Below are 23,689 nucleotides of genomic sequence, written 5' to 3'. Positions count from 1 at the left end.
ATATGGATATATATATATATATATATATATTAAATTCCTTACCTGTTTTAAAAGGGATTCATACGCCTGTTGCGACGTAAGATCCAATACAATAGCTTTTTCTGGATGATCTTTGATGAACCTGTCCAGGTGTTTTAACTCCTCGTGAGCGTGATGTACGTCATTAAGGCGACGGAATCCGATTTTTAAACCTCTTACTTTTTCAGATTGATAAATTTGTTGAAGCCGCTGCAGACCTGTCAAAATTATTGTTCAACAAGATATTATCATTTAAGTTTTATCATCATTTTCATACTTTTGAAAGCATTTTTATTCACACTTTGTTTTACAGACATATCGAGATGAGATAAATTATATACAGAATTAAAGCATACAGCTAATTCAAGGTAAGTAAAGAATCATTTTGCTGAAAAAAATCAGGTATCAAGTATGTTACCAATTGAAGCTAAACTTATATCTCCTTCTAGAGAATTCGAAACATATATTCATTTTGCATTAAAGTCACTTTGAGGAAAACGAGAAATATTTAAAAGCTTGATAGAACGATTTGTAACCATGGCTATAGGTGACAGAGCTTTCGTTCCTGTCATCACAGGGATTCTGAACCCTTCACGTACGGTATTTTGTACAATAAATTATATCTGATTTGATAGATCTCCCAGTCAGTAATTCAATAATATAATTAAATCAAGAACAAAAGCTATCGTTATGTTCCCTTGAAGTGTTGATCTTTTGATCAATTCGCGGTGATTACCACGGACACACCCCTACCGTTTCCACCAATCTTCCCTCCCTAATGGAATTTACCATATTCAATATTGGATTAGACCCTGTAAATAGTTATATGGGAAGAATACGAGTATAAGACAAGATGGACGATGGCCTTGACAGCGAAAGACTTTATAGGTCAAATAAATTCGATAAATCAGAAACAAATTAACATTTACAGCCAATCCCGTATACAATTAATCATTGCTGCGTTCCAAAATGACTTTGACATATACCGGTATAAACTATACAGAAATCAAATGTGCTGGTTGGTTGAACTTTAGAATATAAGATATATAAGAAATTGAGATATGAAAGGTACACTAAGTCGACATATTGAAGCAGATAAATTAGAATGATAAAATCCGGATAACAATATACCTTCATCCGAGTCGTAAAGGAAATGTACAGCTTTCCATTTATAAAATCGGATCATGTCTACAATGGCCATGGTGTAAGAAGGCTTCATGTGAAGTTGGAATGGTGCATCGAATCTGGTCACCACACGAGACAGACTCGGGGATATGTAAGGCATATGAAACCGTCGTGTATAGGATTCCACTATGTCCATCGAGTTGATGTCCTTCATCCCATAGAACAGAAACACGCCACTTGACATCTGAGTGCAAACTTAAGAAAAAAGAGAATCACAACATAACAACAAATCTGGAATTGTAGTCAACGTCGAAAAAAGTGTATGATACTCAATAGGTTGTAATTAGCGACATTTCTAACATTTTTTTGCTACTTTTAGTGAATCAATAAATTACGTAAAATAGTTTACATTGAAAATTTCAATATATAGAGAATTTCATACTTCATTTAATTAATTTCGTAGAAAAAATATGTTATTTTTTACTCGACTTGTTTTAAACGTTTGGTAAAACCACAAATATATAATAACGATTTTCACAATCTCCCAAGAAGTTACATTACTGTTCTGCACGTGTAACAATATTAATATGCTAGTAATTTGTCCGGTACGTAATACAATAATGTATTTTAGAAAATTCGTTAAAAATAAAGTAAGATGTTAGGTGCCTTTGGCAAGTAAATATTGAAGAACAAGACAATGAAAAAATTGTAACAATAATAGCGTTATTTCGAGAAGAGACCGAAGAAGGGAAGTCCGATGAAACCAGACTTTACAAACAGTGTCAATATAAATTCAATAGATGGGTTCAAAGACAGACAGTGTTTCAATAAACTGTACCAGACTGCAGACAAAGTTGGCCACGGCTTTCCTTGACTGTTTTTTGTGTACCTAAATGGAGAGTATATCAGCCAAAATATCATTAGTCGCGCGCTTGAGAAATGTTATGTGCTTGCTAAAGCTGAACACGCTGTCTCGCGCCAACAAATAGGTAATATCAAACAGCGAGAATGTCCGTCTAGCCAATATCGTAAACTGTAGCCCCCGCCTTAAGGAATATTGGCTATTTCCGGATAACGACGTGCAACCCTTGGATTGTTAAATGGTATTGGTGACTGACTGATAGTTTTTATTTTCTCTTGATATACGTTTTTACTCACAATCATAACACTTATCAACTGAAAAAAAGAACGGAAAACGCCAGTTTAGATTTTATAATTATCATTGTTGAATATGGTTATTCTGTCCTGTAATATTGATGCTGTGATATTATATGACCTGGTTTGCTGATGTATTTGTAATTGCTCGCTGACGTTTTTTCTTGTTTCGACCAAAGAGGTGAGTGTTTCAGATTAGTCTATTTCCTATCGACGTTCTGTGGCATTTTGTTATTGCGCGCTGACGTTTTGGCGTGTTTCAAACTAGGAAGTTGGTGTTTCAGATATGTCTTCTTGGCGTTTTGGTATATCTTGTTCTTGTAATTTTGTGTTGAGATGTATATCGGACTTTCGTATTAATATTATGGCGTATTTTATTATCTAGAATCATTGTTATGGTGTATTTTTTTGTCGTGTGCCTTAATGTAATCATGTATTTTGTTCTGATATCGGTTTGCTTCATCCTTGAAGGTGGTTGTTGTCATGTGTTTTCTTGCTAAAGTGTTTTAATTTTATGACGAATTTGATTTTTGCATTTCGTTGATGTGTACCATCCGTCCTCATGATTTAGTTTACATGTATTGTTTAAGATGTGGACGTTAAGACTCATCAAGTTTGGATGTACTGTACACGGTTTCTCTATGGCTTTGATGACGCTGAAGTACCATTTCGTCTAGGACGCTTTAACCAATGTCGATACTGTTTTATAAATATGAATGTCTGTTTTTGTTATATTGAAAACCACGGTTTTTGTCTTCACATCAATAATTTTCAACTGAATAAGGAAGTTTAAAATGAACATTAACGAAAGACGTAAAAAGACAGTTATCCTGTGTTTTGGACTGATTTGCTCATTTTACTGGTAAATCTAAGGTATTCTCATGTACAAGAAATGTTTCAATACAATTGTTAATTGTGAATTTAATCATTTGTATTGTGATCACATACATTATCTACGTAAACAAGTATGTTTATGAGGACATCTTGATAAATGGATTTTACTGGAATATGATAAAAATTAACACAAAAATGTAATTAGCACACAGGTTCAAATTTCGTTACATTGCCAGCATGTCAGTATAGCAGTTGTTTCGATATTTTAGGGCCTGTTCCCATTATCATGATTTTTCGACAATCCACGGACAAAGTCGTAAGACGGGGACTAAAAGATGCAGGTTGATGAAATTATGGGGAAGTTTTATGGTCGTCATAGTGATCTTCTAATTTCTATTTCTTTGTTTCTGGATGTGTTTGATGCTCTTTAGTTTGCCTGTTGGTACCGTTGTGTTATATAAAGCTGGATGCGTTTGATGCTCGTTAATTTTCCTGTTGGTTCTGTTGTACGATATAAAGCTGGATGTGTTTGATGCTGTTTAGTTTGCCTGTTGGTTCCATTGTTGTATACTTGTTCTCATAACTAAGTAGGATTGGCGAAGGTTTACTTCGCGGTTTATGAAGCAGAAGACGCTTTCTCTTTCGAAACGCTTGGTCTTATTTTCCTTTTACTTTTTCCCATGAGTTTCCATATCACCCGTTCTTCTGTTCATATTCTGCCCTACTTTTATTGAATTTGAGTTAAGATTAATATTTTTGTCACGAGTGAAATGTATATTGAACTACAGAAGTTAAAACTTTGGATGCAAATACATTTCAGGATATGGTTTCAATTCACAACAAAAAGATGTAAATTAATTTGTTATTATTTGTATGTGTATAAAACACTGTAATACAAATAACGATATGACGTGCAATTTTATAATATATTATTATGCCTTTATTTATTGTTTATTTTTTTCATTTTTTGTTTTGTTTTTTTGTTTTTGTTTTTGTTTTGTTTTGTTTTTTTTGTTTTTGTTTTTGTTTTTTTTTTTTTTTAGGACCATTATATATTGACAAGCTAACTAAACTTTTTAACATTAGAGGTTTTGGTTCCCACACAGATAGTTTCGTGATTTAACTATAAATGAGATGAAACTAAAACCACATCTTAAAATAGTGAATTATTGGCAAACTCGAAATGTTTGCGTGTTTGTGTGATCTTAAAAATTTTATGCGCTGAGATGGAAGCAAATTTGATTCAACGCGAGAAATCAATACCAGCCATATCTAAATTGCGATAATAAGATTGGCACCCAAAGGGCTTTTATTTTAGTGTCACATTTATAAATATTTATAACAATATCGAGAAAACGTGTTTTATGTCAGTCTTGATTCCAACTGATTTTAAAGTTGACTTGTAGGAGATCTGTAAAGGAGGATCTTATTCCGAGATTGATAGCGTGCTAATGATAGCTGTTGTTCAGTACGAGCTTAATGATAGCCGTGTTCCTCAACCATGGAGAAACGATAATACCTCCCTGTCACCTGGAATGCCCAGTTATTTACAGGACTTATCTGCAGAATTCTTGCTACGACACGAGAGGAATGGTACCGAAAAAAAACACGTTCCCGTGCTTCCAATGTTCCCAGATGCAATCCAACCTTAATGAATGTCATCACATTCTACTCAACGTGAGCGGGTAAAAGACATCAAACCAAGCATGGTGTGGTTGTCCTCAAATTCTTCCCAAAAATGTAAATAAGCGCAAGTATCCTTCGATAAAAAACATTTGGAATGTTTGAAGTGAGATCGATTAGATTTCATTCTAAAAAAATTCTAACGCAGTGTTATTAACTTGGTAAATATATTATTAATGTTTTCCAGAAGAATGTGCTAACAGTGTGGTGTAATTATCCTTTACACATCTTGTGGTGCTCGACGCTCTTCCCTTAAGACATTCGCAATTGCTTTGTATGGTCAATTAGAAAATTTCCATGGTTGTGTTACGTATTGGCGAAAGAAGAGGCATGGAACGAATTTTGAACTTCATTCTTGAAAAGGAAACTGACTATGACGCCGATAAAATATTGTTTAAAAAATATAAAGACTGAAATTGGAATAATGTTTTTGTAGATTGTGTTGAGGAAAAAAAACGGATTGACGAAATAGTAATAGTAAAGTACATTGGATTTATCCAAACTAGTAAAATAAAATAATTAATTTCACGTCGTATTATGTATTCATTTACTTGTGTGTCTGACGAAGATGTGTGGAATCTTCGCTCTGATGACCAGGGGACATTCTGTTTTAATTGCCAACCAAAAACAGACTAAAGTCTTTTAGATGGTAACATTTGGAGATATTCGCAACAATTTGTTACCACAAATCCAAGAGTTGACGAAAAATAGTAATAACAAATGGATTCACAATATCTGAGACATAGGAAAATATAATATCCGAAACAAATGGAAAAGCTCCCGTAATATTCTCTTGTACTTAAATAGCAGTAATGGAATGTATTTTGTCAATAGTGATGGTTATCAAAATTAATTGTATGACAATGTCAATAGTGATGGTTATCAAAATTAATTGTATGACAATGTCAATAGTGATGGTTATCAAAATTAATTATATGACATTGTCAATAGTGATGGTTATCAAAATTAATTGTATGACAATGTCAATAGTGATGGTTATCAAAATTAATTGTATGACATTGTGTAAACATGTGGGAAGCAGTAGGGTGTATCAGATCGTGTAAATGGTGGTTGTAGGTGAGAAGTGATGATACTATGTTGTGTGAACAGTGGGTAAATGTGTTGGTAGCAGTAGGGTGTATCAGATCGAATAAATGGTGGTTGTTAGTGAGAAGTGATGATACTATGTTGTGTGAACAGTGGGTAAATGTGTTGGTAGCAGTAGGGTGTATCAGATCGAATAAATGATGGTTGTTAGTGAGAAGTGATGATACTATGTTGTGTGAACAGTGTGTAAACATGTGGGAAGCAGTAGGGTGTATCAGATCGTGTAAATAGTGGTTGTAGGTGAGAAGTGATGATACTATGTTGTTTGAACAGTGGGTAAATGTGTTGGTAGCAGTAGGGTGTATCAGATGATCGAATAAATGGTGGTTGTAGGTGAGAAGTGATGATGATACTATGTTGTGTGAACAGTGTGTAAACATGTGGGTAGCAGTAGGGTGTATCAGATGATCGAATAAATGGTGGTTGTAGGTGAGAAGTGATGATACTATGTTGTGTGAACATTGGGTAAATGTGTTGGTAGCAGTAGGGTGTATCAGATCGTGTAAATGGTGGTTGTTAGTGAGAAGTGATGATACTATGTTGTGTGAACAGTGTGTAAACATGTGGGTAGCAGTAGGGTGTATCAGATCGAATAAATGGTGGTTGTTAGTGAGAAGTGATGATACTATGTTGTGTGAACAGTGGGTAAATGTGTTGGTAGCAGTAGGGTGTATCAGATCGTGTAAATGGTGGTTGTTAGTGAGAAGTGATGATACTATGTTTTGTAAACAATGTTTCTTGGTAAGCAGCAAAAGTGTGTGGCAGATTTATAAATAGTGTTTATAAGAGAGTTGGGATTGTATATGGTAGCCAGCAGCGATCGGCTTGTTTTGTATTCAGATTCCACAGTTGTGTGGCGGAAGCCCCATGACACCCATTATTTTCCCTGTCAAATTTCCACCAACCATGATTTATAGTAGGTCTACACGAATATTGCATTGATTTCATGTTGCAATACAGGAACGTTACTGGCACAAATCCGTTGTCAAATTCTGCTCTATCGATCGTTTGGAAACACAAAATGAAAACCAATGCACCTCGCTTTTCCGTCTCTATGCTCAGGCATATCAGATCACGGAATAAGTTGGTCATACAAATGCAATACACGAATTTTGGGATGAAACAGATAGTCCTACCATTCTCGAGAGTTCCGTGTTATTCCTGCTTACTAAGAAGATGGGTTTGTATCAGCGGTGCTGATTTACATATTCCTCCCCTGTATACAGTTATCGATTCTCTAGTGGAGCCTAACACTGGCAACTAACTTACAAGCGACTGCTGTTTACTTACACATGACCTTGTACAACAAATTGGTGATGTTTCTGGTCTGTATTTAAAATGATCTTATTTCGAATACAAATGATTCTCATTTTGAAATCCATATAAGTTTATCAAATAAAATGCTGGTTAAACACTGAGGTTTATAGAAAAGTATAACTTGTAATATCTTTCCACTAGTTGTTCGTGTGGCATTGTACAAAAAAAAAAACAATAACAAAAAATAAAAATAATCCTTTTATCTCAACTGGTTAAATCGGATGTTTCAAAAGCATCATCACCATCACATATCTATGTATTTGTAATTCATAATATAGTGAAAAGGTTGCCTTTACCGCAAGGCACAATCTCAAGAATCTAACATTCTGAAAACTATGAGTGTGAGTCCTGTTGGTGAAGAAGTTAAAAGATAAAACGAAACACGGTTTATCACAATCCGGCAGAGTGAGGAGGATCACATGAACGACGCCATAAAATCACAAATACACTCTGGGGAATATATCTTTCCACATCACGAATAATAGTAAATCGATTCGGGAACCCATAAAACAAGCTACATGTTATACATTGCAGAAGAATTTGACTGTTTAAACGCATTGTTTACTATATGATGCATTGCGTTGTACAGGAGTCGCGAACCACATTAGCTCTACGAGTGTTTACGTCTTCCCTTCATGACAAAGATGTGGGTTTTATGTTTCTGCCTTTCTCAGCAAATCTAGATTTTTTTTGCGCTAACTTGGTATTAGATTTTACTCTTACGTCTATGTTTCACTGCAGATTGGAATACGTAATTTTACACGATATTGGACGGGAAATGAATTATTCAAATAATTGTCACTAAATGAGTCATTTCACATGTTTTTCATGGGATCATTCATATCTGAATCATCACCTATATCAGATGAAAATATTCTTTATGTATTCTAAACTTTTAGTTTAAATTAACCTATACTCCATGATTTTTTCCCTGAAACAAATTCCATGTGTATATATCCCCTATCATATCTAAAATAAAAGACCTTTTACACAAAACCGCTAAACATCAGATTTTTAATATCAAAGCTTTTAGTTCTTAAGAAGCACTTTGCATTTAATGAAATTACGTTAAATAATACATATTCAATATGTTAATGTTTTTCACTAAAATAACTGACACTTATTTTTCAGATACTTTCCAAAATAACATTCAGTAACATGTTCACCCAATCCATAAAAATACATTCATTTTGTTTGTAAAGCTTACCTGTAACATTCCATACTTATCATAACTGACATTCATGATGTCAACAATAACTACATGACGTGTGTACCTTACCCAATACCACTGTCATCTCCCTTGTTTTAAATCTTCATTAAAACAAGGCATAGTTTGTGCTTGGCGTTCGTTTGAAATCATGCAATATTGTAAATTAGGAAATTTGTTTTGACGATTCTCCGTATCTATCTTATGCCATTCATTTCGATCGTCTGTTTCCTCCTTAGCTTCAACATCCAGGCTATAGCGTGTCCTAGAAGGACGAAACAGTTGTGTTGAGCAATTTAATTATTTATCATTTGGCTATAATGTATCTAATGTGGCATTTACCTATAGGTCTTTTGTAGAATCAAAAAGATATTTCTATAAGGAAAAAGTATCAAGCATTGCTCTGAGATAGGACAATACAAGCGAATGAAAAACAAATATATAATCTTGTGTTCTCATATTGTGCTTCTGTTGAACAAAGACAGACATTTTAGTAGCAAGAGACAATAAACCTACACAGCTATATAGAGTGCCTATTCAATTACAATATCGGCCGACGTTTGCGTTGTACAAGTAATGATTACGAAATTAAACGTTTTACTTCTTTTTGTCGGCTGCAGTTTGGAAAAGATCAATGATTAAATTTCCGAAAAGGTTATTGCGATTTTTTTAAGAATGTACATTCAATTTGTTTTTAAATGAGTTTTACAACGGAACGTTTGGTTAATATAGTTTTGTATTATTCTACTGTCTACTGTTTTATTTTCAGACATCTTATCAGAAAATAATCTCAAGTCATAAAGAATGGTATTGTTGAAAACCAATACAGGATTTTGTTACTTGTACGTCGACGCTGTATATATACCTTATATCATCGCTTAGATAGGTCTCAAATTGCATTTCCGAGTATGTTATACACATCATTTCCATTATTCGATTTAAATCTTGTTGCATGCAGTTAAACTACTCGCATTCGATGACAGTGATATATTTTTATTTGTTCAATATGGTTTGTGATATGGTGTGTGAAACGGGATCCCAACGATAAGCTCCTTCAGTTTAAAAATTCGACAGAAAAGAATCGAAAGAAATATGCGATAGATATAATCCTTACATATCTGTCATGGAGTCCATTTATGATATCGAATACATAACTTGATGATTTCTCTATTTACATCTATTTTGAGATACCTAATCTTAAAATTACTAACATGTCGTATAGATATATATTTGATTCTTGTATAAAAGACTGGAAAAGTGAATAGAACATTTCAATAAAAATTAAAACCAGATGCAGTATGCACCCTGTTTCGTCCTTCTAGGACTTGGTCGAAACAAATGTTGAAATACAGATTAGGAGGTGTACTCCTTCTTTCGATAGTGGATATTTTGAATCCAGCACCTTGGGGGTACCAAACATCGGTTTTCATATCCGACAAGGAAACAGAATTTTCTCCTATAAGATCTTAATAACAACAGTTAAACTTCCTCATAATCTTCATCATAGCTCATAACAGACAACTGCAGAATGACTTAAGGGATTAACTGTGATTTGAAATGACACAGTATGACATAAAAAAAAAACTTCAAAACAGAACGAAGCCGAAATAAATGGTATTTCAGCAATTAGAAACAAATACAGAAATCTCAGAAATGACACAAGGCTATGTCTGTTCAATGACTTTGTTCTCAATTATTTTTATCCAATGGACACGGTGTTTTCAGGAAATGATTTGCAAATCCTTAACTGAAGCGAAGCCTCTCTTATAATGTGACCTTCCATTGAAGTACACTGACAATGGTATTTTGTTTTAATTTCACAAATTCTTACACATACGACATTGAACTAATTGGTAATTTCATTTTGATTACTGAAAACCTTCCTTATGTCAGTTTGTTTTAAATCCTTCAAAGATGTAAGATTTTTGAAATTTTAATTGCAGAAATGTGACATGGTGTGACTGGGAAATAAAGAAAGGTAGGAAAAACAATCTTATTTCGCATGTTGATGGAATCAATTCACGAAAAAGTGCCACATATTTCAAAATATCACTAAAACTGTGAAATAAGAGTTCTTTGTGTGTTCGTATTGTAACAAACGTTAAAGTATGTTGCCGCCGTGATATTTCTATCTGTAGGCCAAATTGTAATACATCAATATCTTTGACGATTTAGATATGTTGGACATTGCAGCATGCGTTTTGGTGTGTTGGCAAAGTTATATTTGATTTGATGTATTGACTTCGTGATATATAAAAAAAGATAATATTGACGTCGTGAAATAAACTGTCCTGATGTTTTGACATTGTACTCAAACATGTCTTTGTTCAATGACAAAGCGGTTACTATAAACAGCTTATATTCATATTTTTATGGCAAAATCATTCGCTTTGCATCCAAAATCGATTAAAATTTCCAAAGAATTAAAAATTTATTGATCCAAGGCGTTTCATCTAAGAATCGGAGACATTTAGTGAGAATTTATAACCAATAATTTGTTCTTAAACACTACAATCGTAAACGGGACAACGATTACGTTTTGAAATTAATTTCAAAACTAATTTGTTTAAGTCCACGAGTGAGCTGATCAGATCTTTACTTGTGAAGATTCCAGCATTGGATTTCAGTTAACGCACTGTGATTACAATCAGGTAATGTTGTGTTACAACTGATTTAGGATGTTTTTATCTCTAGATCTAGGGAATCGTCTACATAAAATCGTGTACATTTACATTTACAGGATTTAATTTCGAAATAGTCTCGCGAGACTGAGGTTCCGAGATAGAGACATGTCATATCGATTCTCGTGTAAGATAAGGTATATGTTTTATCAAAACCAGACATCGCCATTCCCATGTAATCCCCTAAGAATAAAAACATCTAATGTCTTTATATGATATATATTTTTTTTTCATTTTCATTTCATTTTCCAGCAGCAACAGCAACAAGACCAGATTGACAAAGTCAGCTAGGTGGTTAAATCTATTTAGAATTATTTCATTTTTAGCTATATGACAAAAATGAAATATATATTTTACCACTGAGCTGCTTTCAGTTGGCATTCATTGGAGATATGATTAAAACCCGAACATGAGTAAATTCAAAGAAGCGCGAAACGTTATGTCTGAACTTGACTAAACTCAAATGGCATTCTTTAATATCAATGCAATAGCTGCAGTTTAACATTTTTGTGTATATCATTCTCATTTTGCATCCAGTAATAAGGAAGGATAACCTCAGTTTGTTTATATTACTTGCACTACTCCTAGTCTGAGTAGTAGCAACTTTTGTGGGAAAAACATATAAATAAAATCTATCACATAAACCTGTGAGAAGCTCGTTAGTTTTAATTTTGTGGTTGTTCTTGCTACTTATCCAAACCTGGTCTCTCGTTTTAAGTGTATGAGGTAGTTGGGTTTGGGTTTTTTTCCTGCTCAATACGACCTTTCTACTACAATTATGTTTACAAAAGGACATGACATTGCCGATTACTGTATTTTCTTGTTACGTCATCAGTTCTTGTGAAATGGATAATCGTTTTTTGTGTAATTCTGTCCCGAATTAATCAAAGTTGCCATTTATAAGTAATTGAGTATCATTTAAATGAGGACAATTAAAAGTAAAAATAATTGGTTCTTCTGTTAATCATATTTTGTTGACAAAGAATCAATTTGAAGTGGAAAGAAATAACCGCAGATATTTACTGCATGCCTTCTCAGATAAATACAAGGAAGCCTGTTATCTGGCATACAGTGAATTACGAAATTCAAGCTTGACTATGCTTCCTCTCAATAACTCTTAAAATATCAAGAATTTCAAACAAGATAAGTTCTGGTAGAGAAAACTGTTATTTCAAATTAAATCCATTAGTGTAACGCAAAAAACACTTCTTAACTCGATTTTTCGTAACAAAATACCGGAAACTTGTTACATTGTATTAGTATTTCCACAGGATATCCGGTTTGACTAAGCACCCGCATTCCATTAAATAGTCTTTTTAGTACAATTCACCCCAGAGAAGAAAGTTTATGTCTCCGTTAATATCATGTGTCTGAATTTAATATATTTTATTCTTCTGAAGTACACTCGACCCTAAAAGAAATGTTAAACATGTCAGGTGCAATCATGTATGTAAGTGTTGTTTATTGGTACTTACGAGCTGTAGCGAGTTGGAAATTGTCAGCAACTTCAATAGTTTTAGTAGACCAGGCCAACTCGAATTTTTTGTCCTGCCTCTGATTGTATAGATCGCATGCTAAACGGAAACTGGAACGGAGTTGTTGATCTTGAGCATTGAAAATAGTCCCTGTGAGAAAGGAAAAGTGCAACATAAGATAGATTGTGTGAATTGCGTGTAAACAGTTCATACATATAATCGATATGAAATTGAATTTGTTTCTAATTTAAGAAAGTTCTGTAGTTCGATATGCCGCAATGACGTGCTCAGTAATTACATTACATTAAATATGTTTATGGAATTATTTATATAATCGACTTTTAGATACCAAAGAAAATGTAAAACACAAAAACCAATTTACTTTAGAACGTATTGGAAATACGAAAAGTCATGAACAAGTGGGTTTTCTTTCAATGACACTGAAAACTGTTTATTTTTGGGGGAACTTTATTTTCCGATGATTTATTGGTCACCTTCTCTTGTCTCCAAGAATTCATAAACATTTCAAAATCAAGATGAATATTCATTATTTATCAGAAGCCACTAAAATACTTTTTACAATGAAATTTAAGGCTCACGATAAAAGATAACTTCACAGTATTGTTGTATGTCGAGGAGGGTCTACATGTATGATATAAATTCTAGTAGGAAACTTTACCTTCTCTTCTGACAAGATTCCGTTAATTGCAATGATTGAATGCTAAAATAACGTGTTGTAGGACATATCGGAACCTGTGGCTTCGCTAAGTAATTAAATTACACATTTTCTTGGCGTCGTAGTTCTGTTAAAAAACGAAGCCGAACAAATTTGTTAGTCTTGTCTAGGTTTTGTGTTTAGGAAGACGACATATATTTTCCTCTGTTAGCCAAGACTAACACCTTTCCCTCCCAAAGATATTGGGAACACGTGCTGTCGGTATTCCAGCCATAATTGGTTTTAATGCAACGTAGCATTCAGTTGAGAGCCGATGACACACATAAGGCAGACATGGTATGACCTGTTTCAAACGGTCGATATTTCAGTATGTAAATCACAAAAAATGGTCAGCACCTATTGTATAGTCAGATCAAGGCGTGATACGGGTAATCTGCGTCATAAACAATTTCCAAAGATCGTTTCAAGGCATGCGTTATATCTCTTTAAAGAGTCTCGGCGTAAATTTGTCTTCAGAATTCAACCAGGAGGGATTTTGTCTTCAGATTGCATTAATTAACTAGGACGAACGAGAGATTTCAAAGGGATTTGCCTTCAGAATTCATGGGTTAACAAAGTAGAACAAGCGATTTCAGTGGGATTTTGTCTACAGAATTCATGGTTAAACAAGGTAGAAGAAGCGATTTCAGTGGGATTTTGTCTTCAGAATTCATGGTTAAACAAGGTAGAAGAAGCGATTTCAGTGGGATTTTGTCTTCAGAATTCATGGTTAAACAAGGTAGATTAAGCGATCTCAGTGGGATTTTGTCTTCAGAATTCATGAGTGAACGAGGTAGAACAAGAGATCTTAGGGTGATTTTGTGTGATCTTTACTTGTTCCTTATCAGATACGATTCTTTTACTTCTGTTGTTGTCATTCTCTATTTGCTCTTGAATATATGAAACGAAACTTGAACATTTCTCTGAAGAAATAGCATTGATAATATTTAACAGCCAAATCAAAGATGGTAATTTGTTGGTCATTTTGCTTTTTCTGAATCAAACGAGCACAACCAGTAGGACCAAGGGTGGGGGGGAATCCATATTTCTATATATAAATCATTCTGAATATCTCTAGAGATAGCGATAACAAATATTCATAGTAAAAATCAAAGGTGACAGCTGTGAACAGACGGGCGAAGAACGATTTAATTAGCCCTCCATCTGATAATGATGGTCTGTAAAATGAAACTAATATAATTTGTGTTAATTACAGTTCTTAGGTTGTATATTCTTTTGATAATCACTATTTATGCATGTATTAGTGTAGGGATATTTCTCGTACTTACCTATAGGAAGCGTCAATGGACCGCCAGGCATATTTGTTGTGTTATTGACCGCACGGATATGCCGTAATCGATGCTTGTCTTGGTAAATGTTAAAGCCATCATCTAAAAAGAAAATATGTTTTTTTTTTAGTTAGGAATATTGTTTGAATTTACTTAATTTTATCAAACAGCAATTACAAAACTGTAACCATATCTCTACCGTTTTATGTATTGTTTTGGCTAAACTAATTACACCTGGTTATCAATGAGAATGAAATCATTCGGATTGTGGAATGGTTTTGAATCTACAAGTACTAGGTGTCTTCCAAAATAATTAAATATTGAAAAGTATGAATTTGATATTTGACATTTACATTGTATTTTTACCCATTTTGATTTCCTTCAGTCGCCTACAAGGCTTTAAGGCCATCAGCTTCACTGACAAGTCCTGGAAAGACGAAGCAGCTGTAGGATGTAGTCTTGTTTAATATACTAGGCTATATTGTGTTCTAAATTTGTTGCGAGATGTTCCATTCACATTTGCGTCTTTAGTACAAACCTGTCATCAGAGACTTTGGTACAAATGTCTTTTTAAAGTGTCTTACCTCATAATACGTTCCAAACCCTAATCAATGATGGCTAAGAGATAAAGAACAGTTAAGATATATCAAATTCAAATGTGTGTGTCTGTTTTATTTCAACTCATCTGAGTATTCCTTCTGGAAAAGTAAATTAGCGCATTGTAATCAAATTATAATGTTATTGTGCGTGTTTCCATCACATTACCTTTTTTCCCATAACACAAACTATAGCTGTGCTCAGTTCAAGTTAAACACGGAAAACACACGAACAATCTGTGTACAGAAACAGAACTGCCTTTCCTGGGAATACAAGATTATCACGAGTGCTAGCAATGTCGCCCGTGATTCCGTATTCTATACATCACGTGTAAATCTCAATCCGCTGCACAGCACCGAAAGCAATCTGTAAAGCCAGCATATTTGTACGGTGTGTGAGAGATGCTGGACAGTTTACATGTAGATGGTTGTACTTTAATTTTACAAACCCGGTGTCAAAGTGATTAGACGCCTGTAAGCTCGCGGGTTGTCTGATTACTGACACAGTGTGATTACCCCTTTGGAAATACAACACAAATTCTAATGTCTCTCGTGCCCTTTATTTTGAGATCTCTGAGACGGAACACATCAATTTTAAGTTGACGATTGGTTAAAGGATTTGTAATGCTAGGATTGCTCTAAAAAGACCATGAATTGTGGACCTAAGAATTAATATACATACAGATATATATATATATAATCAATCATTTATAATACGCTAATTCAATATGCTGATATTTTTCCCTTAAGTATGATATTTCGGAGGGGGATTTCTAATCATTCCAACGCCCATACATTGAATGTGTCTTACTATCAAAATAGGTGTTTATTCCAAATATAACGCCAAACCCATTCATGAGACAAAAACATATTGCTTGCATGACAGAATGTATTATCATGTAGAAGGCGTCTACAGTATAGAATAGCTGAGCAAGTACCTGAGCATCTTGTTAACACACTAATGTGTCGCCACATTTCTGAAAACGAGCACTAGAAAAAATTAATGTAAGTATATACAAGGCACGTGAGTGAAAATAACGTGTCAGTATGATCTGGACCAGGAAGTCAAAAACTAGAATGGGAAGGAGATTTATATATATTGATATGTCTATCCATTTTGGTTTTTAATGTTCGTGTCAAATGGAAGCGTTTCAATCAACTGAAATTAAAGACCTTTTCTTTGTTAAAAACGGAGACTTTTGTTATAGAGGTCTATATAAGTAATCACTATACATAGCAGTGATACAATTATAATATACAAGATATATATGAGGATGGTACATTATGAGTAGGATGTACTCAGGTTTACATAAAGGATTGTCTGGAAAATTGGTTAATACTGCTAGAAGCATGCTGAATACAACTATAATAAATATATATTGATATAATATCTGTGTACTTTTATCAATATTGAATGCATAGTTAAATATTGTCAACTATGGATAGAGACAGAGATCAGTACAAATTTGAAACAGTTTTGCCTATATTTATATTAAAAATTCAAAATTCGCTGAATTATGCGGCTAGAACAACTTCCCATCTTTCCGTTTTTTTTTTTTTTTTTTCTTTCAATCTCACTGTATTTTCCTCATTAGACTCCTATGTTTTAAAATGTAGTCTCTTAGCATTACCGAAAAGTTCAGAAGAATAAAACAGCTGTTTGATTAATTTTATTCGATTGTTTAACACCATTGTACCTAATTCTAAATTGTGAAGAAATGTGTTATTCACTTGTAGGACTTTTTTTTTTACAATCTTCCTATGTATTTTATAAATGTGCTTATATGTGTTATCATTTGTCAGATTGACATAGGTTTCTGATTGCATGAATTTCAAAAACATAAACTTCGTGAATATTTTAACAGATACTAAGACGAATTCCTGAGAACGTGATACACACAAACTGATGATATCACAATGTAAAAAGTGATGATGTCATGTGATAAAGATTCTCTTAGACATTCCTCAATGCCTCTGGCCCCGGTTGTTACAGTGCTGGTTTGTAATGCCTAGTGGCCTGTGATAATATGCAAAACGAATCAGACAAGATTGGTAACATTTTTTAACATCCGTAAATATGTTGGGACATGCCAGGTCGATATATGTTGAGTGTTAATTTTGCCTTTATTGGTCTGGGTCGTGCTTTTTTCACTATCTACTAACTAACTCTAACTGATCTTTGAGGAAACATGACCTTGTTTTTCAGTGTCTTCTCAGTCCCTATCTTGGGTTTGTCTATTGTCTTCCCAATATGCTTCATGACCTGAAAGTACTGTTTTCAGGTTTTTTCCAAAGCTAAAAAATATTAATTATACATTCTGTAATCGTTTAGTGATTATTTTCACAATAAAAGACTGTATTTGAATCTGGTGAATTATATTTTCTCATAAAATTGACCCCATTTTCAGACATCTAAAGACCCGTAAACATGCATATAGAATTTTATAGCATGTCGCCTTTGTGATCATAGCGCCATGCTAATCCAGCGAATCAGAAGTTGGTAAAAGCTTATTGTACATATTACAAAAGAACACATCATATTTCCATATGAATCCCATCAATCCTGCCACCTTCACACTTCGTCAAATTTGAATAGGTCTTAATGTCTGCAAAGTATTGGCCAGATACAAATACATGTCAGCTAACAACATGAAGAGAGAAAAAAATTGCTTGTTTTGGATAAATGAAAATGGACACTCAACATGCAGTATGTAAGTCTTTGGACCAGTCCAAAAGACATCTGGACATGAAGAAAGCAATGCTTTGGGTCAGTCCAAAAGACACCTGGACATGAAGAAAGCAATGCTTTGGGTCAGTCCAAAAGACACCCGGACATGAAGAAATTAATGCTTTGGGACACCTGGACATCACAGCCCATAAGTTTGGATGAGTCCAAAAGACAAAGCATTGCTTTAGGACATGAAGAAAGAAAGCAAAGGTTTGGGACAGCCCATAAGGAATCTTGACTAGAAGCAAAAAAGCTTTGGATGAGTCAGTAAGGAATCTGGAAATGAATAAAGCATTGCTTTAGGTAAGTCAATAAGACACCTTGTCATGAAGAAAGCAAAGGTTTAGGACAGCCCATAAGGAATCTTGACTAGAAGAAAAAAATCTTTGGATTAGTCAATAAGGAATATGGAAATGAATAAAGCATTGCTTTAGGTCAGTCAATAAGAGATCTGGACATGAAGAAAGACTTTTTGAGTTTTGGTAATCGAGTGTCATATTTTAAAAGTGGTAAGCATTTCAGGTAGGGAAGGTATATAGTTTGATAGTGATACGAATTCGTACATTTCTAGGCTTATATTACTTTAACAGACATGTGAGAGTCTGTTTTTGTAAAACAGTTAAACAAATACTGGCTATGATCAAGTACAGTTGAGTATAGACTGAGCATCAAGCACCAAGAACATCAGTGGTAAGGAGATTATTGGTGGTAGCAGACAATTCACTATGGAGGTCAGAGTTCCATTCTCTGAAAAGAAGTTATACTATATCAGTCAACCCTCTCCTATCATAAAACATCGTTAGAGTTAAAATTGAAAATAAATTTTGGCGGAAAGATGTTTGATAATTGACAAGGGTAAGTGTTTTATTGTTGTATCTATTGAGTTTTGGCTATGAAATGTACGCAAGAATGCTTACGTAGCATTTTAAGAAATCGGCTACTTCCACGTGCAGTGTATGCCTGCAGAAACAAAGAGAAGTTGTCGGCAAGTAAATGTGATTTGTGGACATGTACAAACCAGTTGAGACTAAGTACAGATGGGTCGAAGAGTGCAGGTAACGTATGTTCAGGTGAAATAAGAAAATATAATGTTGAGTTTCTAGTTAGTACATGCAAGTTAGGAAATAAGGTACAATCAGACTGAATGAAGTTCAGATGAACTAGAAATCTTGATTTGAATATCATTAGAGTGAGCTGAGTAGAGAACAATAACAGAGGAATAGTTATACACAGAAACACATGGACTATTTGCTTTAGTTCATTGAGTTCAAAATAAGTAGGCGTACTTTGTTGATGAATATAGATTTGTGAGACAACATAGCTTACGTCTGTGGATGGCTTTGGACACTTTCATGTCCTGATAATTGAAAAAGCTTTTCGCCATTATTCTCTTACTTTCCTTGATTTAAGTATTTCCACTGGAAACATAATGATAGAGTTTCTAGTCTAATTAAATAAATTGAAATCAGTTAACGAGAATGTTATGTTATGAAAATCCAATCTATTGACAAAACTGTAACTGTCTTAACGATCACGCATAAAGTGTCCCACTGCTATTTATCAACTGATACATTACATTGAAAAATATCCTTCTTCTACTTATCCCTTGAAACATGATATTGAAAAATATCCTTTTTCTACCTAAATCCTTTCAAACATCATACTGCAAAATATCATTCTTCTACTTTATCCACTTGAAAATCCTATTGAAAAATACCCTACTGATACTTATCAACTGAAACATCATATTGAAAAATACTCTACTGTTACGAAACCTCATATTGAAAAATACTCTACTGTTACTTAACACTTGAAAATCCTATTGAAAAATACCCTACTTTTACTTATCAACTGAAACATCATATTGAAAAATACCCTACTGTTACTTATCAACTGAAACATCATATTGAAAAATACCCTACTGTTACTTATCAACTGAAACATCACGTTGAAAAATACCCTACTGTTACTTATCAACTGAAAATCATATTGAAAAATACCCTACTGTTACTTATCAACTGAAAATCATATTGAAAAATACCCTACTGTTACTTATCAACTGAAACATCATATTGAAAAATACCCTACTGTTACTTATCAACTGAAACATCACGTTGAAAAATACCCTACTGTTACTTATCAACTGAAACATCATATTGAAAAATACCCTACTGTTACTTATCAACTGAAACATCATATTGAAAAATACCCTACTGTTACTTATCAACTGAAACATCATATTGAAAAATACCCTACTGTTACTTATCAACTGAAACATCATATTGAAAAATACCCTACTGTTACTTATCAACTGAAACATCACGTTGAAAAATACCCTACTGTTACTTATCAACTGAAACATCATATTGAAAAATACCCTACTGTTACTTATCAACTGAAACATCATATTGAAAAATACCCTACTGTTACTTATCAACTGAAACATCATATTGAAAAATACCCTACTGTTACTTATCAACTGAAAATCATATTGAAAAATACCCTACTGTTACTTATCAACTGAAACATCATATTGAAAAATACCCTACTGTTACTTATCAACTGAAACATCATATTGAAAAATACCCTACTGTTACTTATCAACTGAAACATCATATTGAAAAATACCCTACTGTTACTTATCAACTGAAACATCATATTGAAAAATACCCTACTGTTACTTATCAACTGAAACATCATATTGAAAAATACCCTACTATCCCCTGCTAAATTCACCGAAATAATAAAGGCCTTTAAGGAACAGTCGTACCATTATATAAATGGATTACCCTCTTACATCCGTTTAACAAAACATGCATGGTGTTCAGACCTATGTAATCTATCTTGGTGGTTTACGTTTCAATGAGCAGAATGTCGTTTTAATGTGTGTTTACCATTACTTGGTTACAGGCCAATAATGACCGTGTCCTTGTATAACTTGTCTAGCAAATTACAATCGAATCTCTGACAACAGAGCCCAGCTTCCCGTATTTCCTTAATGACAATAGTTAATTTAGTCTGTTCGGATAGCTACGTCTTTTAAAATTGATTACTTTTTGGGTTGGTGTGTGTGTTTTTAGAAAACAAATTTGTTTTAACGCGTTGAATTGGACGCAGAGGCACTAATATTCTAATTCTGCATGTTAACTATTCAACAGTTGCCATGTTTTTTTGTTATACAGGCTCCTCAACATACGTACGCTAATGTGTATCACCCTTACAGGTGGCATATATCTGGAGCAGCTGGTACTGAAACGTGAACAGATAGTATCAATTACAACTTTTACCTATTGGCCTTAAAACAAATTACATCAAAGGAAGAGATCATGGATTGTGGCTGATACCAGCAGCAAGAGAAACGGAGAGATTTGAAACGACAGCGATTTTTTATTAACGAAAGACTAGATAATAACGACTTCTAAACATGATGGTTATCTCCCTTATGTGGGTAGCACAACACCTTTCTCTTCATGTTGTTTATGTGTCTTTTGAAAATATATTTGAATTAATAGTTAAAGATGTTTGTGAACTATTTCGGTGTGAATGTTGTTTTGTTGGAATGTATATGGAATGTGTGGAGTGTGAGACCCCTCCTGTGTGAGGACACATTTTCTTAACATGAAGGCTAACCACAGGGCTCCAACCCTGACAGATGAAAAAGGACAATCTTAAAAAGGGAAAATAACAAACCTGTAAATCTTATTCAAAATCGGTGTTATGGGGGGGGGGGGAACGGGTGTTAATGTACAGCTATCAGTATAACAGCAATTGTGAATATGACCAGAGGTGTGTCTGATGGATAAGCAACCTTCTTTCATTCACCAGAGTTTTTCTGGACGGGTGTTTGTCTGTTTTCATGAATGATGCCTGAGATATAATTCTACGTTAAATTAATTCCAGGTTATCAAAATGATAACCGTGGTAGTAGGGACCAAACGACATGAAAGAAAGACCATCTAAGAACTCAAAAGTACTTTAGAGTAAATGCATTAGTTGATATACAAGTTGATCAATATCTTACGGACTACAGTTCGGTAAATACCTTCAACAGTCCAGACGCACGTTCAATGAGGAGCAAAGCTACATGCAAGAAAGCGAAATAAAAGTACAGATGATGAATGTTGACTGGTGCTTGCTCGTCAGTGCATTACCATTAACAAATGTAACCTGATGTACAAGTCACAAACCATTCAAACCTTCCATTATTATTGTTGGAGATAATTATCCTATTTCAAATACATTTGTGTTTCCTAAATTTCATGTTGTCAAAATTGATGTCTACAAAAGGATTCTCTAGAGTCATACAAATACTGTCTGTAGCGACCTTCTGTTCTCTCGTTCTGTATGGTAACAGCCATCGACCTAAGTCAACCGTACATTAAGAATCACGATAGCTGCACGCAATGTTCGATCACTTACAATTATATAAAGTTCAATTATTGTTACATGCCAGACAATACGCTATACACACTTACAGGAATTCAAGACGATCTGAAGAGTTCCAACCATAAATATGTAACCATAACAATAAAGCATGGCCGACCGGAGATCAAGCAGTAGATTATAGTATAGTTAGCGATCGTAAATTGTCGTTCAGAATTACGACCATTTCTATAATACAATGAATTCCTTTTACACTAATTACATAGAATATCTGGAGAAATAACGGACAATGAGAGATGTACAAATTGTATTCTGAATGTCTTTTACATACAAAGACAAATGTCAAATACTAACACAAAACAAGAAATACCCCTTCACAGTTTTGATAACAAATGCATACTGTTGCATGAGAAGCCATATGCATTTTGCCAAACGAATGTTGTGTATTTAGTCGAACATTTGTAATTATGACTACATAATGTCGTGATATGGCATATACGGTCGTTATAAATGACAGAGCCTTCCGGGTAAACAACCGTATTGCGCTAAGCCTGCACAACTCTGTCATTTATAGGCTATAACCTTTATCAACGTGTAAATCTGACATTAATCAACCTGATCATCAGGGTGTAAATCTGAGATTAATCAACCTGATCATCAGGGTGTAAATCTGAGATTAATCAACCTGATCATCTAGGTGTAAAACTGTGATTAATCAACCTAATCATCAGGGTGTAAAACTGACATTAATCAACCTGATCATCAGGGTGTAAATCTGAGATTAATCAACCTGATCATCAGAGTGTAAAACTGACATTAATCAACCTGATCATCTAGGTGTAAATCTGAGATTAATCAACCTAATCATCAAGGTGTAAATCTGAGATTAATCAACCTGATCATCAGAGTGTAAAACTGACATTAATCAACCTGATCATCAGGGTGTAAATATGAGATTAATCAACCTGATCATCAGGGTGTAAATATGAGATTAATCAACCTGATCATCAGGGTGTAAAACTGACATTAATCAACCTGATCATCAGGGTGTAAATCTGAGATTAATCAACCTGATCATCAGGGTGTAAATCTGAGATTAATCAACCTGATCATCAGGGTGTAAATCTGAGATTAATCAACCTGATCATCAGGGTGTAAATCTGAGATTAATCAACCTAATCATCAGGGTGTAAAACTGACATTAATCAACCTGATCATCAGAGTGTAAAACTGACATTAATCAACCTGATCATCAGGGTGTAAATCTGAGATTAATCAACCTGATCATCAGAGTGTAAAACTGACATTAATCAACCTGATCATCAGGGTGTAAATCTGAGATTAATCAACCTGATCATCAGGGTGTAAAACTGACA

The 23,689-nt window shown here is 34.0% G+C and overlaps 1 protein-coding gene across 1 annotated transcript in view; it reads right to left on the bottom strand.

Annotated features, from left to right (window-relative positions):
* LOC132544736 (glutamate receptor 2-like) overlaps positions 1–23,689 on the bottom strand; it is a 59,736-nt gene that overhangs the window by 15,221 nt on the left and 20,826 nt on the right. Inside the window, exons 2-5 of the mRNA XM_060208386.1 lie at positions 14,607–14,708; positions 12,603–12,752; positions 1,150–1,398; positions 43–236 (exon numbers count right to left, since the gene is read on the bottom strand). Coding sequence (XP_060064369.1) covers positions 43–236; positions 1,150–1,398; positions 12,603–12,752; positions 14,607–14,708 — 695 coding nt within the window. The remainder of the gene's footprint in view (positions 1–42; positions 237–1,149; positions 1,399–12,602; positions 12,753–14,606; positions 14,709–23,689) is intronic.

The sequence above is a fragment of the Ylistrum balloti genome, unplaced genomic scaffold (assembly GCF_031769215.1).
Source record: "Ylistrum balloti isolate Yb309-2 unplaced genomic scaffold, AGI_CSIRO_Ybal_v1 Utg369808, whole genome shotgun sequence".
Lineage (NCBI taxonomy): Eukaryota > Metazoa > Mollusca > Bivalvia > Pectinida > Pectinidae > Ylistrum > Ylistrum balloti.
The sequence above is the reverse complement of the archived record's forward strand: the minus strand, read 5'-3'. Positions and strand labels throughout refer to the sequence as shown.